Here is a 17,103-nt window from a genome sequence, read left to right as displayed (position 1 = left end):
GTTTCGTTGAAAATTTGTTGAATAATAAAACAATTATCCTCTCAATCTTGCGGAATATCGTCTGATTTTAGCCAACTCGGCCTACGGCCTCGTCGGCGAAGTATCAGGCGATATTCCGCGCGATTTCGCAGGATAATTGTTAAATATACCAGCCGCCTGAAGGGGTTTATTTACTAAATATTGTCGCACGGTTGGATGGATAGAAGTCAACATTGTACTCGGGGTAGAGAGGGGGACGTTTAAAATAGTGCCCATTTTTTCGTCGAAACGGTGAAGTGTCCCTGACCCCAGGGGGGGGAGAGGGGCAGGGGGTCCCAGACTTTTTTCTAAGATTGTACCCTTGATAAACGAAAATCAATATTTGCAACACTGTCTGAAGGAAAGGGGGATCTCTATTTCATAGCGTTCTAGCCTGAATTTTAGACGTCTCTCTCTGAGAGAGCAAGCGACTAGAGAGAGACGTTTAAAATGTAGGCAGGGTCGAGTCGGTCGAGTCGACAGTCGTTGACAGAAGCTTTCTAAAGAAGTACCGCTGTACCGTCGCACCTGCGGGCGACAAAGATCGAGGGAAAAGCCAAAAGCCAAGCGAGCGAATAGAATATTCATGAAGTGGTCAAAAACATTTTGAGCTCTTCAAAAGTTGTTATAAGCCCTTCTGTGACGCAGGCATGGCAGAAGAAAGTATAGGCAGGGGAAAATTTGCCGGTGTGTTGCTTCTTCTTCAAGGATTGCTAATAATTTTGTTCGTAGTTTTTGTGGGCTACAGTGATGAACTCCTACCAGAACTGACAGAACAGGCCGAAGATGGGACAAAAATCGACTCTAAATATTCCGGTAAGTGTAATTAAACGCCGGGTTATTGCTGAAGGCGAACTATCATTAGCTTCTCGTCACGAGTATATCTCTAGCAATTTCAAATGAAGAAGATGAAAAGACTGTCAGTCGCTCGCGCGCGAGAGACAAAATTATCACCTTGTCAAACAAATTTAAATTGATTTGTTTAAATGTTTATTTTTATTTATTTTCTAATTGAAAACGGTTTATATTTGATTTCAGTGTTCGAAGGACTGCATTTCATGGTTTTTATCGGTTTTGGCCTTCTCCTGACCTTCCTGAAGAAATACGGATTTAGTTCCTTGGGATATAATTTTCTTATTTCTGCTCTGGTTATCGAGTGGTCGACGATGATGCAAGGATTTTTTGAGATGCATAATAATAAAATTCACATCGGATTACAAAGGTATACAATTTTATTGAGATATTTTAACCTCTGTGATCTTCTATATTTTATCTTGTATATTTTTAAATATAAAACAATTCTCTTCGTAGGGGAGGGGGCTCAGAATTTTCTGACCCTGGGGAGGGCCGGGAGTTCTCCGATATTTAAACAACTGTGATAATGGGTGGTTGCAGACAACAGGGGCTGATCCAGTAGTTTTCTTAGGAGGAGGTGCACCACTAAGGAATGGCCTAGCTATTTTTTTTTTTTGCAGAATACCAGTTTAGAAAGCTGCAGGTGATTTCTGGGGAAAGGTGCACACCCCCTGTCCGGGTTCAAGACCTGGCCGGGGCACTGCATTGTGTTCTTGGGCAAGACACTTTACTCTCATATTGCCTCTCTCCCCCAGGGTGTATAAATGGGTACCGGTGAATGCTGGGGGTTACCCTGCGATGGACTAGCATCCAATCCAGGGGGAAGTAGAAATACTCCTAGCCACTTAATGCTACAGCAACCGGGATAAGCTCTGGCCTGATGAGCCACTTGGCTCAACAGCAGGCTTTACCTTACCTTTTACCCAGAAAATATCCATACTCACTACATGGACGGTCATTGGAAATTCCAAAGGGATGGCCTGGGGGGTGGTGAGGTCTCAAAAGCCAAAATTTTTATAGGAAAGTATAAGCAGGGTATTATAATAAATATTGTTACCAGTTGTTTGCAGGTCATGTAGTTGTCTTAAAGGAAATGGGTAAAATAAATCAAAGGATAATGCAAAATATTATTATGTGGTAATTACCACATTAAGGTAGATCCTTATTTTAAACAGGGGGAGATCCAGGATTTTTCTTAGAAGTTGGAGCACCACAAAAAAACACAGTATTTTATTTTTATTTTTGCGCAATACTAGTTGGACCCCTGCACCCTCCCCCTAAATGCACCCCTGTTAAACACCTTAGCAGGTTGAGACATCAGCACTTATAAAAGTTTAAATCACTATATTTTCTTTATATTCTTGTTTAGCATGATCAAGGGTGACTTAGCTGCAGTGGCTGTGACCATCACCTTTGGAGCTCTGCTTGGTAAAACAAGCCATCATCAGCTTCTTATTATATCCTTCATTGAAGTGGTTCTTTACTCCACTAACAGAGCAATAGGCACCAAGTTTTTCCATGTGGTGGATGCAGGTAGTTCTATATATGTTCATACATTTGGTGCCTACTTTGGTCTTGCTGTATCGCGGATGTTGTACAACCGCAAAATTGTGGCTCATGATAAAGAGACTTCCAGATATACCTCTGACCTTTTTGCAACTCTAGGTAAGTTTATAATGAAAGAGACACCAACAAGTGAACGATGATTAGTAAGTTTTGGATCTAGGAAAGAGGCCTAGGGGACAAAGCTCCTCTTTTTGTTAAAAAAATATCAGGCCTGAATTTAAGGCCTGAAGATTTTCACCCCAGGAAAGGTCCATCTTCACTTTGCGCCCCTTTTGAGGATTGCTAGATCAGATCTGCCACTGAAGCTGGCTGGAAATTTTCAAAGAAACCCCTCTCTTTGTGAGCATGGCTCATAAGCTCATATGTTCTTGGGATAAGTTTCTGTTTAATCTACCAAAGAAGACCTATTTCTTTGCCATACATGAATAAAAAAGAGTTTTTTTGCAAGGCCACCATCAGGGCTGTCATCAAGTTTTTAAGCAGCCGTTATATTAAAGTTACCGGTATCACCCGTAGCATTTCGCTCTGTATGCAGGTGTAACATCACACTTATCAACATCTTCACCTGTAACATCAAGTGAACTCAGCCATAGCAGGTGCTATGTGTTACGCCCTTAATGAGGCCCTGCCAGGGTTAATTCCGACAAGCGACATGGCCCAAAAAGTAGCGACAACATACTAATAAAATCGTAACAAACGTCAACCTTTATGGAAAAACTTAAATTCTGACAAGGACAAGCAATTTTCTTTCAATTAAATTACCGACAGCGACATGAAGAGCGATATAATAATGACACGGCACATTTTTAAATTTAGACAAGCGACACGGAAACCCCCCTGGCAGCCTCCTTAATGACACTGCCCTGACCATAATATTGTGAAAAATAACTTTCTGGGGGGCTTACTGCTAAAATCAAATTTAATATCTGTTAAGCTTTGTTTTTTTTTTTTCTGTTAAGGTACTATTGTCCTATGGGTATGCTGGCCAAGTTTTAATGCAGTGCTTGTTGAAGGAGTACCAAGAAATAGAGCCATTGTGAACACATACTATGCTATCATTACAAGCTGTGTCACATCCTGTGCATTTTCATCCTTAATGACTAAGGAATCAAAACTCAGCATGGTGAGTTCTGTAGGTTTGTTATTACTTCTCACAGTTTTAAATTGTTCAGTCTAGCTAGTTAGGTCTGTATCAAGGTAACTGGCCCATGCTGCTGGAGCTTATCTTATTTCTGAGCATTTTAAAGTGATTTCTACTTCCCCCTAGATGGGATGCTTAAGTCCATCACAGGGTTACCCTCCAGCATCTTTTTTCCGGTACCCATTGCACAAGGCAAGTACTAACACCTGAAACAACGAAAGGAAACCACCAAAACGTAAAGACCGAAACGAAACTGCCGAAACAACCGAAACGGCCGAAAGGAGCGAAACCAAACAAAATCACCGAAACAAGCAAAACTTCAAGATTTTCCCCACTTACCGTACTATACACTCCGTTTAGCCTACTTTACACTCCGGTTAGCCTACTTTACACCCCAGTTAGCCTACTATACACTCCTGTTAGCCTACTACACACTTTGGTTAGCCTACTTTTCACTTAGGTTAGCCTACTTTGCACTCTGGTTAGCCTGTTTATGGTTAGCTCTCAATCATTGTAATAGGTTTTGCTTGTTTTGGTGATTTCGTTTCGTTTCGCTCGTTTCGGCCGTTTCGGTTGTTTCGGTGGTTTCATTTCAGTCGTTTTGGTGGTTTCGTTTCGGTTGTTTCGTTTCGTTGTTTCGAGTTTTTGTACATGCCATTGCACAAGAACACAATTCAGTGACCCTGGCCATGCAGGGCTCGAACAAAGACAGATCGATCTAGCCGTGCCTCGATCCCAATTTTGTAAAACAGCAGCTAGAAAATCACTCAGCAGTGAAAATCAGTCTATAGTAAGTCAAGCAAATTGCTTAATAGTAGTTTTATTCATGTAATAAATGCATGAATCCTTTTAAAAAATAGCGCATTGATTAAGTGGTGTTCAAAGTGCCCCCTGCTTTTCATTCTTCTTCCAGTTAAAGAGTGACAACTTTTTCGATTCAGTACAAATTCACAAATTAGGGTGTGTCTTACCCTTTTTTATTTTAACAGGTTCACCTCCAAAATGCAAGCTTGGCAGGGGGTGTGGCAGTGGGTACAATTGCACCCATGATAATTCAGCCATGGGGTGCAGTCCTGATTGGGTTTGTGAGTGGGGCTTTAAGCACCACCAGCTTTAAGTACATTCAGGTAAAATACATAAAATTATAATGTCACCTTAAGGAATTTAATGATAATTGTTGTAATTGTAAAGTCTGCTACTATAAGTCTAAGTGGCCAATAATTGTTTGTAAGGTGAATAAATACTAATAAAAGCCATAGAGCAGTTTTCAATTGAGTGTCATAAAACCAAAACCAAAGTAATTACTCTGGCCAATCACAAAGAACACGACAATCCAGTGAACCAATCAAAACTCGAAGCAAATACATGTAGCCGGCACGAAGCGCGGGAAAACGTGCGCGAGCGAGTCACGATTGGTTTTGGTTTTAGTTCTGATTGGCTGAGAAAGTGGCGCAAGATTTTTGAGCCAATCACTAAGCGTAGTAATTTAAAACCAAAGCAAACGCAATTAACTTTCGACACTCAAGTGAAAACCGCTCTATTCAGCCCATCCTCTTTAAAGCCCCTTCTCTAACCAGCTCCCCTGTTTTCAATGCCTTCAGTTTTTCAGTGAGCCCCCTCTCTATAAAGCCCTGCAACCTTCTCAAGTTTGTATGCAAGACAATTTATAAACAGGAAAATTATCATTTTCAGTAACACGTACAATCTGTTTACCACAGCGCTGGCACAGTGGTGAGAGCCCTCACCTCCCACCAATGTGGCCTGGGTTTGATTCCGGCCCGGTGTGTTGGTTCTCAACCTTGCTCAAAGGGTTTTTCTCTGGGTTCTCCAGTTTTCCTCCCTTCACAAAAACCAACACTCAAAATTCCAGTTTGCTCATGTCTTAACGAGTTCCTAAGCTCTTCTGTGTAATGTGGGTAAATAAATTACATTTACATCTTTTTTACGACTGAATTGTTAATTCAGGAAGTTTAGTGGTTAGCCAAACCACTGCATGCATGGTTGGTCGGTCGTCCATCATCTGTAAACATTTTATGCAACTCTGCTGACCAGTAATACTAGAAAGAGTGTAGCTAGGCAGCCATATAAAGGTGGCCTTTTAAATTGAAAGGGGTTTTACAAGGAAAACAAAAACCAAAGAACAAAATGCGGTTGACAATTATGTGTGGAAAGTATTCGGCCGCTAAAAAAGTGGACATTGAGAGCGGCAAAAGCGATGTAACAATCGATCTCTTTTGTATATATATATATATCTGTTGAGTTAATGTCGTACATGTAGGAGCATTCGAAAACTAAATCGGGTTTCACATAAGCTTCATTAACGATGGATCTATCTAGAAACCAGAATGTTGGCTAAAATCGAGTGCGTGGCTGCTTGTTCGCAAGAATAGGAAAAGCTTTTCAGATGTAACAGCACTATTAAATTTGTACCTGAATCAGTCTATATGTTCTGATATATTTATTTACAGCGTTATTACTTAACGGCTTACATGTAAATTATTCTGCAATGCATACCTATGGAGCGATATAATAAACAAACCATTTTAGTGCTACAGGTTAAAAAAAGAAAAAAACTGTCTCCTCTGGGATTCTATCTCGCGACCTCGCTCCCCAGCCAGATGCCTACACGATTGTGCTAATTAGACATACTAAGTCATGTGAGACGAAAATATCTTATATTAATGTAATAGAAATTCCGCTGTTTATCTGTTATCATGTGCATCAAAGAAATGTTTGAATCACCTGCTGCTCATATATTTTTAAGGGATGAAAACTAAACTTTTAAACTTGGTGAAAAAATTCAGTCGTGGCTCGAAGAGCTCTTTGACTCACATTTACTTGTTAGACTTTCTGCTAAGATATGTTACGTAAACATTTTTGCATCCATCTCATAACTCTTTTTTTTTTTCTCAGCCATGGTTAATACGGAAGCTTAAAGTTCATGACACCTGTGGAGTAAACAGCTTGCATGGTATCCCTGGGATCTTGGGAGCTGTAGCAGGAGCTATCTCTGCAAGTATTGCCAGCTACAAACAATACAAGACAAGGTTATAATAGTCACTTAGTTATTTTTAATCGGGCGTGGCCGATTTATAGTTTACCCTTTGGTCGTCCTGTCGGCTAAAAATGACGGGGATAGCCTGGGCCAATCGGTTTCATTTCAGTTTTGACAGTAAATCGTTGTAGGAACACTGGGTCGACTTTTGGGCTAATCTGCAATCTGTTTCTCTTCTTTGCTTCGGCGGGAGGACAGAGAAAAAAGCTTAAGGGGTAAAGTACTAATAATCACCATTGTGAAACTGTAGTTGCTTTGACAAGTTGAAGCTATTTTTGTAAATAAAAGGGGTAACGTCATTCATGTCACGCAATGTTTTTGTGGGAAACTTTGAAACTAGACGCTTTGCTGGTTTCTACAAATAGCAGTGTGATCTGGCGGTACATTTTTTTGAGGCGGACTCCACTTTAAAACTATTTTTTATATATTTAGCAAGAAGGGTATGTCGATTTTCATTTCCGCACAGTTGGGCGTCAAAGTCGCCTGTCACAAAGAGTAGAATGTTTGCACAAGATGGTTTGGATATATTTTAAATTTGACTAGTGACGTTAGTAAGACACTTCTCAAGACGACAGCAAAACATTGGCAATGTACAGTATTGGTGTGAACTTGAATGGAATTTTTTACGAGATCAGTAAAGCTATCGAATGAAAATTATAATTAAATACCAATTGAATTTTAGATGAGAAATTCCGGAAGTGACATCTGTGTTCAAAATAGGAATTTTTGTACAACTTAAAGTTCCGAAAAAAAAAGACCACATGTTTTGTAAAAATCACAGACAAACATGATCAGGAAAACAAAACAGGCCAATGGGTTTTATTCACGAAAATACAACTTTCTTAAGAAAGAGTTTGTAAACAAGACAATGGAATCGAATTACATTTCACACGAAATTTGCATACATTTGAACTTGCAAAAAAGAAGTATCTCTGCCGAGACATAATAGCGAGACCTTACATTAATAATTATTGTATTCTGATCTGATTGTTATTTTTTATGCATTAACTATTTGAAAGTGGTTCTCATCGATGAAAACAAAACGGTTTTTCGTTCACTGCTTAAAGTATTTATAGACGTGAAAACATTCGCTTAATCAAATTACATTCTGCACGAAATATTTTGTATCCATTTGTCCCGAAACTTTGAGGAAATTGAAATCTTTGTGGACTGCAGTACTGCATAAAAGCAGTTCATAGAATTGAATAAAAAGATAAGAACCATATTGATAAAGGAAATTTTAAAACTTTATTTTGGCTCATTTTGACGAAATTCAGGATTTTCAAAGACTGCCGGTAAACGGCTGTTTCGAACGAGCTAATTTTTCAACATGATATCATGGTAGCGGGCAGAAGTCGGTTCGTTCTGAATTTTTCAATACGGTATACAAGTTACAGGTCAACATACAGACCCTCTGTACAGTAAAAAACGTTTTGGGAACAAACCATTGTGAACTTATTTTCTATGTTGGTCAGTAAAAATCCTTAGTACGACATGGGGTTTGTTATCAAGTTCGTTAGTACGTTAATACTGCAAGGTGTTTAACCTCAGAGAATTATTATCAAGTGTGTTTTGTTTTATTAGCGGTTTATACTCTAAGGTCTTGGTATGGGAGATCAAAATTAAGGCAAATTTCTGTTATTATCTGATTGCTTGGTACAGATTAGTACGATACTGAATTGGTTAGGAAATGTAAACAAACATTAAATTGAATGAGAGTAGAAAGGGAGGGACAAGTGGGGGTGAAATGCTAAGGAGATGGAAAGGGAGGGAGAATTAAAATCCATGCTTGGTTATATCACGCAACCTTTGACTTCTGTTGTTTTCTCACAAGAACAAAACTTAAGGTGGGGTTCTACCTGAATTTGAATGGAACTTCAAGAGATTTAAAGAAGGGATTGAAGAAAAGAATGGAAACACCTCCAAACAGTTGACCCCTCGCAAGAGCACTCCGGGTTGTCAGGAGACTGTTTGGTGTCTGTCCACCAATTTTTAACTTCAAATTCAAATTTTAAAATCACATTAATTCTCCAATATTTCTTATTTGTCTAAATTTTACTAATCCTTTGAGAAAAACTATGGCCTCCCAGACATCCCCCAAAATCGTCCAAAAATTAACAAAATACTGCAAAGCAAATATATATATGGGATAAAGCTTTTTTGGATTCCTTGAAACGCGGCTGAAATGGTTTTCAGTGTTTTCCAGCCCTTATACTTTGGGTCAGTACTATTATTCTTCACCAGTTGCTATTACAGTAATGGTATGAAACAAATACCTAATCATTGGTCAATAAGTTGTGATCATTTTCTTGACAATAGTAGTTACCTGATTAGGAGTTGTATACTGTTCCATTAAAGTGTAAGGGCTGGAAAATACTGAAATGCGTCAGCCACCTAAAGCGTTGGAAAAATTGGTCTTCAGGGAAAAACTCCGCCTTTATTAAGTATTGCGAAAAGGCTGCACTTTGCTAAGTGTTACAAATTTATATTTTCTAGATGTCTAGTTCAATCGTTTATTTGTATTGTGCGAAATATATTTTTATAAATTGAGACCATTATGTCATTAAGTAATAATGCAATTTTGAAAACATTCCAGATTTTCATTATTAAATAGAAACACGAAAAATTCAAATTTGGGAAAACAAGCCTGTCAAAATGACGTTGCCATGGTGATTTCAAGTTACTGGCACAATAACTAATCCTACCAAATTATTGCGAGATAAATTTTAGATAAACGCGCAAAGTTTGGCAGCGTTTGGTTGAATCTTGAAAAAGTTATAAGCGTCCATAGTCAGCGCGGGCCTCAAAGGCCCCCTCCCCCCGGCCTGAATAGGTTTAAGTGACTGTTTTTCCAGTGATTTTTACTGTACTGTACCCTGCCTTTCAAGTCAAAACAGATAGCTAATTATTAAGCGCCCGATTTTAAGCTTCTCAAGCTTCTTGTTTTTTGGAAGAAGGAAGCTGTGGTTATGTTTACATGGTTGAAGTGTGTTAGACTTAAAATCCAGGAATTCTCAATTTCAACCTTATTCTCGCAAAGAATCAGGTTATTTAAAAGGTGTTTAATGCTTATCTGGGATTATAACGAAGTTGAGCAAAGTGTATGTTGTCATTTCAAACTATATTTTTTTCCTGCAAGTTTAAAGTTGAAAAGTTTGGACAAAATAACTGGGTTTACCTCAGTGTAAGAACCTGTGATATTTTTCTTTGTTTTGGAGCTTTTGTTTTCCTGCTCTGTATTGTTTTTGACGCTCTTTGTTGCTTTGTTCGTTCTTTGTTTTACGTCACCGGTGAGTTTCACAGGTTCTTACACCGAGAAGCCAAATAACTGCAAGAAATGGTTATTGGTACCTTATAAAACTGATACTCCTGGGCCCAAGTCGTGTAAAGAAGTACTCACTGGCAAATTTTTAGGACACTCACAAACATTCATCCTGTATCCCAATCATAATTTTCACCATTGCTTTGTTTCGGTACTCTTCCTTTGTTTTCAGTCTCTACACAATATTTCCAGCAAGGGCCCCTGTTCTTAATAGTACCCAGTACTTTGAGTTGGTCAAGTTTGACCCAGATGCAGGGGATGGCCTGGGATGGAGTGCAGGAAAACAAGCAGCTTTCCAGTTTGCAGCTTTAGTAGTTACTTTAGCACTGGCATTATTTGGTGGACTCTTAACTGGTAAGCAGCTGAGCACTTCTAGCCTCTTAATATTCTAGGAGTGACGAATATCTAATTTCTCTTTACTATTAATATTAACAAATTCCCAAGCAGACAGACAATGAAAATCCAGGATATCATGAACCAAGGGGATACTGTCTACATGTAGCACTTAAATTCTTAGAACTAACATTGAAAGAAATGTATAACAATTAGTAAGGAGAATCAATCTTCAGATCAGTTACTCCTGTAAACGTTCCTTCTAGTTCTTCTTGACAATGAAGAAATTCTAGCAATATGAGAAGAGTATTGAGAACAGTAAGAAGAATTTATAGGATTTAGAAATTTTGTGATTCCTTTCCTCAGGTGTTATTGTTAAGCAGCCATTCTTTGATCCCTTGAGGGAAGAAGCATTATATGATGATGGAGAGTTTTGGGAGGTAAGTGTCCAACAGAAAAACTAAAATAATAATAATTTCCTTTAATGATGAATATGCTAATGCACAACTAAATAGATTTTAATTGGGGACCTTCTTCATAAACCCCATGCACGCATTCCAGGCCTATGATGCTGACTCAGATTGCCTGCCATTCATCAAGATAGGCCTGCAACGTGTGCAAAGGGATTCAGTCACCACTTTTAGCAGGTCAATACAAGGTCTTACAAGAAAAAAAAGTTGTTTCGTGTTTCAACATGGCAAGAACATAATATGTCAATTCAAAGCTCTCAAAAATAACCTTCACCACTCCCGTTGATCTGTTCCTTGTATTTGGCACTGGGCTTGTTTGTGCAGTTTGCAGGGCCCTTTTAGGGTAACTGCAAACAAATGGTTGGAGTTCAAACCCCTTTCCCCCGCCAGGCCCGGGTTGGAGTTTAAGCCTGATTTTAAATCAATGACTTCCTGTAGGTCCCTGCAGATTTTCGCCGTCTACCTGAAGCAGCTCTTCTTCCCAAGCCAAGCAACATAGCTCAGAGAGAACGAAATGAAGTATTGGTTCAAAGAGAGGAGAATGAATCTGACGAACAGGCAGACGGTCAAGTCTGACAAACCTAGACATCTTAGATTATGTTTTGTAAAATACATTTTGTAATATTAATGCCAAATTTATCATAGATAGTTAATATATAATTTTTAAATAAATCTTTCCAGAAAAAAAGCTCACAGAATGGCAATGAAAATGTTTGTTTACAAGTTACTTTTCTTCTTTTCTAAATATTTTTTTTAAATAAAATCAAACAGCCACAAAACTTATTTTTGATCTAGTTAGGTGAAATGAATGCATTCAATAACACATGTATTTATCGTCATTTTTATTTTTCAATTAAAATTGTTTTTAAACTGATCTAAAACTATAAAATGGATCTTATAAATATTTTTAAAGCTAAATTTTTCGGTAACCTTCTGTTTCCTTCGTCAGAGTTTGAAACAGTGCCTTCTGCATTTATTTTTGGTTCTTATTTACTGCCAGTTTCCAGGGATGCTCTTAGAGATAAGCAGGATAAGTAAACTTGTAGGGATTATATAGGTAGTTTTATTATAACTTGTCAGCTTGATTTATAATGGTATCTGTTAGGGATCAAAAAAAGCTTGAGCCAAGCACATGGGCTCTAGGCCCCGGGTAAATTCAAATCAGTTTTCTATGAGCATCCCCGCCTCTTTAAAGGAACTATATGTCACGGATATTAACCAGTTTCTTGAACAGCCAAAATTTATACTTGTGTCGCAGGAAACCTAAAAATAATAGTCCATTTTTATTAAAAATTGCTCTATTAGAGCACTGAAACTGTTAACGAGCATCTTTGACTGCGGATGGCTCGGATGGAAACGGATTGCAACTTGAAAAGGTTAAGAAAACGTTTCAAATTGTTTCCGCGCGTCATAAAAAAAAAAATCGATATTAATAACCGTAGGTTGATTTCTATCCGCAAATAAAGGTTGTATCTTCCTTAAGATGCTAAAAGATAATGTTTCTTTGAGTTTAGTTAACGTTGCCTACCACTAATTACAGAACAGTTAAGACCAAAATTCTGCGAAATTCCCGTGACATCTCTCTTTTAACATGGAAGCCTTCCCCGGCTTTCAATATAGTTTGTACCCAGTGACTTTCCATGCACTATCGTGATTTAAAGTATAAAGTAACAAATGTAGTTTTGCAATAGGAAGGAAGAAGATTTAGTTTTTACTTGTAGAATATAAAGCAGAAATTTATAGATATTTTGAAATGTGTAGATTTTCTATTTAATTTTGAGAGGCATGTGTACTTACACTATTTATAGTAGGGATTTAATGGTTTAGTACTTGGTAGAGAACCGAAAATCAAAACATGAATTAAGCTTGAAAAAATAAAGATATTTTTATTGCTTGTAGGTTTTCTCAATTTTCCCCTTTTTCACCTTGGCCCGTTTTGTTGTAGTTTTCCAGGCCTTGAGAAAACTATCGCTATCCTCCTTTTGAGAATGGGTTCAACTTTTTTCTCTTGCAAAATAATTAACTTGAAAGGCGGTGTCGTTCCTAACAATTTTATCCAAAAAGAAACAGGTATCTAGAACACAAGCCTTCGTCATGGCGGACTATAAGGCAAGTGTTTCCATTGTAATTTTAAGTTTTTTAAAACCTATTCAAGTGTTCCTATCACTTTAGAACCCGGTCAAAATTGTATTTTTATTTCACAGTGAATAACTAAAAAACATTTCTTTGTAATTGGGATACCATCAAATGTTGTTTTGTTAAAATGGCGTTTCTCTGGCGGAGAAGTGAGGTTTGGCGAAATTCGAGGTGTTTGGATAGCCAATAAAACATTGTCTCGAGGTTTTGATATATCTTCTCAATCGAAAAAAAACTAGGGTGTAAACGGAGTATAAAATCGCAAAAATCTATGCTCATTAAGACCGGGTATCCAAGCCTCCTTCACGGTTATGATTTCCTGATTATTTTGAGATTGAGAAGGACTGGGAATCCACAAGCCACATGGACGGTGATGAGGTTGAACCCAGACCTCTCGACAGAAAATCGAAGAAAACGTTAACGTACTGATATAAAAAACGGTTCTCGATTTATAATATTTGAATTTTGACCTTTCTCAGGGCCTCTTCACATGAGCCCGGTTTACGAGCTGTCTCAGTTACCAGGACGGATTTTGACCTCTGTTCATATGGAAAATTTTAGCCCGGTTGACGGGGATAAAATTCAAGAAACGAAGGCAAAATGGCGACACATAAAGTTGCATCTTTCGCGACTATCGTAGCTTTATTGACCCATGTAACTTTATTAATAAAGCTAATTCGCATATTTCTGAAGTGGAAATAGATACAAGGCAAAATTAAACCATTTGGACTGCCCAATTACGAAAGGGAAGCTATTTTCTCAAAAAAGTTGCGTCCCGGCGACCGGGCTGGAGCGTTCATATGGGAAAATATTCTTCCCGGTTGTCGAGATCTCGGTTGCAGAAACCGAGATATCGGTAACCGGGCTGGCCCACCTTCTCATATGAACACATCCAAAATTTTACAAGAAAATAGGAGTGAGCCGAGATCTCGGTAACTGGGCCAGCCCGGTCAACCGGGATCATATGAAGAGGCCCTCAGTGACGAACTTTTGACAGCTCGCCCCTTGGAAGTGAACGATTAAGAAATTCCATTCTTAAACTCATTAAAATTCATCAAGTTAAAACAAAGGAAATCATAACCGTGAAGAAGTTTTGTTTACTCCTTGGTTTGTTTCGCCGATTGAAAAGATGTGTCAAACACTCGAGACAGTGTTTCATCGGCTATCCAAACATCTCGAATTTCCTCAAAAATACTCCGCTGCGCGTCGTATCTTCAACCCTCTTAGCTTGGATATTCCGATGAAACAATGCCTCTCGTGTCTGATATAAAATACTTGAACTTGGGAAACGCTTGTTTCAATAAATTTTATTAATCTTATGTTCTACCTAACACAAAATGGTTTCAGAAACTCTTCAACATTGAGAGAAAGAAAAACCTGGGAACGAACGGATTTATCCGCGCGCGCTGCGTCATAAAAGCAAATTATGACGTCAAATTTTCACTTCGCTCTTTTTCGCGGAACGAACAAGCTATGCGTTAATCGTGAGAAGAAAAAAGTTTTCTTGTAAGCATGAAGTTGGCATATCTGCTGACGGCGCTGACGTTTTTCTTGTTGTTATCATATCTTACGTATCCTGCTGAACGAGAAGGTGAGATTTAACGTTTTTTTAACTTTATTTAGTTATCCTCCTGTTTCGTTGTCTGAAATTTCAACCCGTAAATCAAATGCGTTCTTATTGTACAAATTTGTTTCTCTTACAATGTTATTCCGTTTTTATTCGCTTAAAGCAGAAAAGAAACTGACGCAGCGTAAGACCGAATAGTAAACACTACGCAGTGTTTTTTACCGATGGAAAATTTGACAAACGAACAAAGGTTGTTTCATTTTTCATAAAAAAACAAGTAAGTGCGGTTGCCATGAAAATCTTCACAGGTCAACATTTCGCGCGCGAGTTATTATTATTTTTTTTTTTGGAAGCGCGCGCTTTAACCGTTACATTCAATTAAGTTCGTTCTTTTCGGCATCCATAGTTTTCATTTACATGTTAACCTTTTTTGCCTCTTTTAATTGGACAAGTAACTGTTATGCACTGTTATATTTTGTTTTTGTCTTTATTTGGCTTCTCTTTTTGAACGAGAACGGTGAAAGTTCTTTTTAAAAAAAAACAAAAAACAAATATGCATTACGTGATAGTTATTTAATGATTTTTCTTTTCAGAGATTCCACGATCTGTTGAAAAACAGGATTTCTTTTTCAAGGACTTCGCTCATGGCACGTCCATAACTGGAAGCTGGCTTGACAAGGTTGGTGTATTTGCGAAAACTGTCTCATGGTTGATGATTGGTTGATTGCCGCCTTTTCCTTTTTATGCTAAACTCTGTTTTCATTTTTATCCTCTGGAAAAATTAAAAAGACTATCGTTATTCAAAGGCGGCGGAGCAGGGAGCTTTAGGACCCCCTTCCCAAAAAAAAAAAAAACAAAAACGAAAATTTGGGGGGCTCAGCCCCACCACGTTTTGTGTGACTACAAAAATGTCACTCGGCTATCTGAGAAGTCATGGTGTGGAGTAAGATGATTGGTTGATGGGGCTTGGGACGGATTCACATGGATGTACCCCGGGCCGCTTGATCGGGTGTCCAGCGCAATCAGTCTCAATTGAAGCCATCAGGCCACCGCCCTTGTGGAAGGATAGAGATGGATGCTCATGTAAAACGTAAGATATATACTATAAGAAGAGAAGGCTTCTTTGTTGGCATTCAAGCTTTTTAATGTTATCACCAATAATTTTGTGTGCTGTCTGCCGACTGCTCTTCAACGAAACAGTTAACGAAGCTATTTATAAATGAATGAATGTTTATTTCCCATTACGTTATACAGTACATACACCAAGTGTAACAATACAATATCTTTGAAAGGAAGACTAAAGATGCCCTTAGCGCTTTTACAAAGTAGTCTCCCTTTAGCTAATTTAAAATTTATTGAAATGGTATCAGTGAAATAGGTATTTAATGAATCAAACTGTACTAATCAAATCTTTAATTACACAAAAAAATCACCGTGATCTCCCCATGCCTTTAGCACTACTAGTTTCTGACATTTTGATTCAGTAAAAAAGCAATACATAGAATACATTAGAGTAATATAATAAGCCATATTATCTACGAGACGCACGGGGCGGGCACACGTCTTAAAATCTATAGATCGAAAAATTTTAACGGTTTCGTAATTTTACGAATAGTGTGTTGCAAGCTATTTTACGCTCTGCCACTATAACCCTATTCTGTCTGTGAAGTTTTTGCCGAAGAAGAACAATAACAAGTGCAGCCATCTTAGAGCGGTTTTTACTTGAGTGTCAAAAGTATAAATTTGCGGTTGCTTTTGGTTTCGCATTACTACGCTTATTGGTTGGTTTATTATTATGACTTACTCACGCGCACGTTTTCCCGCGCTCCGTGCTGGCTACGTGTATTTGCTTTGAGTTTTGATTGGCTGACTGGTCGGTCAGTGTCTTTTTTGATTGGTCAGAGTAATTACTTTTGTTTTTGGTTTTACTTAGCCTGCGTTGCACCGGTTGCAGACGTAATCTAACCCGGGTTAGTAACAAGCCGGGGTTAGATTACGTCTGCAACGCAGGCTAGGTTTTACTACACTCGATTGAAAACTGCTCTATTTAGCTGGACTTTATTTTATAGAGTTCGCGGGCCGGGGGGAAGGAAACTTCTCCTCCTCATTTCCAAAAGTGATATGATATGAAGATTTTTTTTGACAATTTAGAGATCGCATGTTAATTATGACGTCTTCTACCACAATAACCTCTGAATTTCAAAAATTGACACATTTATATTTTTAAATCTACACGTTTTAAGACGGAATCCACTAGGAAGTCGAGTAATATTTATTAAAGTTGGACAAAAACAAGACAGAAAATTAAATCCTATTGCGTTATTTCCTACCCTTAAAAAGGAAAGTGAACCGGATAACACAAAAATCGTCTGCAAGTTCACAAGGTATGAAAAACTGTAGCCATTTTGAATTCGTCTTAGCGGATTCATGGGAATTCAGTGGAACTTTAATTGTCGGTGTTGTTAGAAAGATTTCTTTGTAGAATTGCAGTAAAAAAAAGTGCATAAGGTGGAAAAATTCTGGTACAAATTTTAGTCTAACGAAGCTTGGGCAAAACTCACATCTTTTAAGCGATCTGGGATCAGTGAATCGAATATTTTCGTTTTGTGTTGTTAGAAAGATTTCTTCCTAGATATTTGA

At 38.1% G+C, this 17,103-nt stretch overlaps 2 protein-coding genes and 1 long non-coding RNA gene across 3 annotated transcripts in view; 2 read left to right on the top strand and 1 right to left on the bottom strand.

The window, feature by feature from the left end:
- The window catches only part of LOC144657325 (polyphosphoinositide phosphatase-like), a 111,328-nt gene that overhangs the window by 57,926 nt on the left and 36,299 nt on the right, over positions 1-17,103 (bottom strand). The window lies entirely within an intron of this gene.
- Positions 563-11,539, top strand: LOC144657357 (ammonium transporter Rh type B-like). The gene is made up of 9 exons (XM_078517702.1): positions 563-834; positions 1,057-1,240; positions 2,243-2,538; positions 3,399-3,562; positions 4,570-4,707; positions 6,494-6,627; positions 10,130-10,311; positions 10,657-10,730; positions 11,199-11,539. Exons 1-9 carry the CDS (start codon positions 669-671, stop codon positions 11,334-11,336), a joined length of 1,476 nt encoding a protein of 491 aa, XP_078373828.1. The 5' UTR covers positions 563-668; the 3' UTR covers positions 11,337-11,539.
- On the top strand, positions 14,353-16,075 carry LOC144657394 (uncharacterized). Its single transcript, XR_013571512.1, has 2 exons — positions 14,353-14,487; positions 15,057-16,075. It is a non-coding gene; the product is annotated as an uncharacterized LOC144657394 (long non-coding RNA).

The sequence above is a fragment of the Oculina patagonica genome, chromosome 6 (genome assembly GCF_052425735.1).
Source record: "Oculina patagonica isolate OP01 chromosome 6, crgOcupat, whole genome shotgun sequence".
NCBI classification, from domain to species: domain Eukaryota; kingdom Metazoa; phylum Cnidaria; class Anthozoa; order Scleractinia; family Oculinidae; genus Oculina; species Oculina patagonica.
The sequence above is the reverse complement of the archived record's forward strand: the minus strand, read 5'-3'. Positions and strand labels throughout refer to the sequence as shown.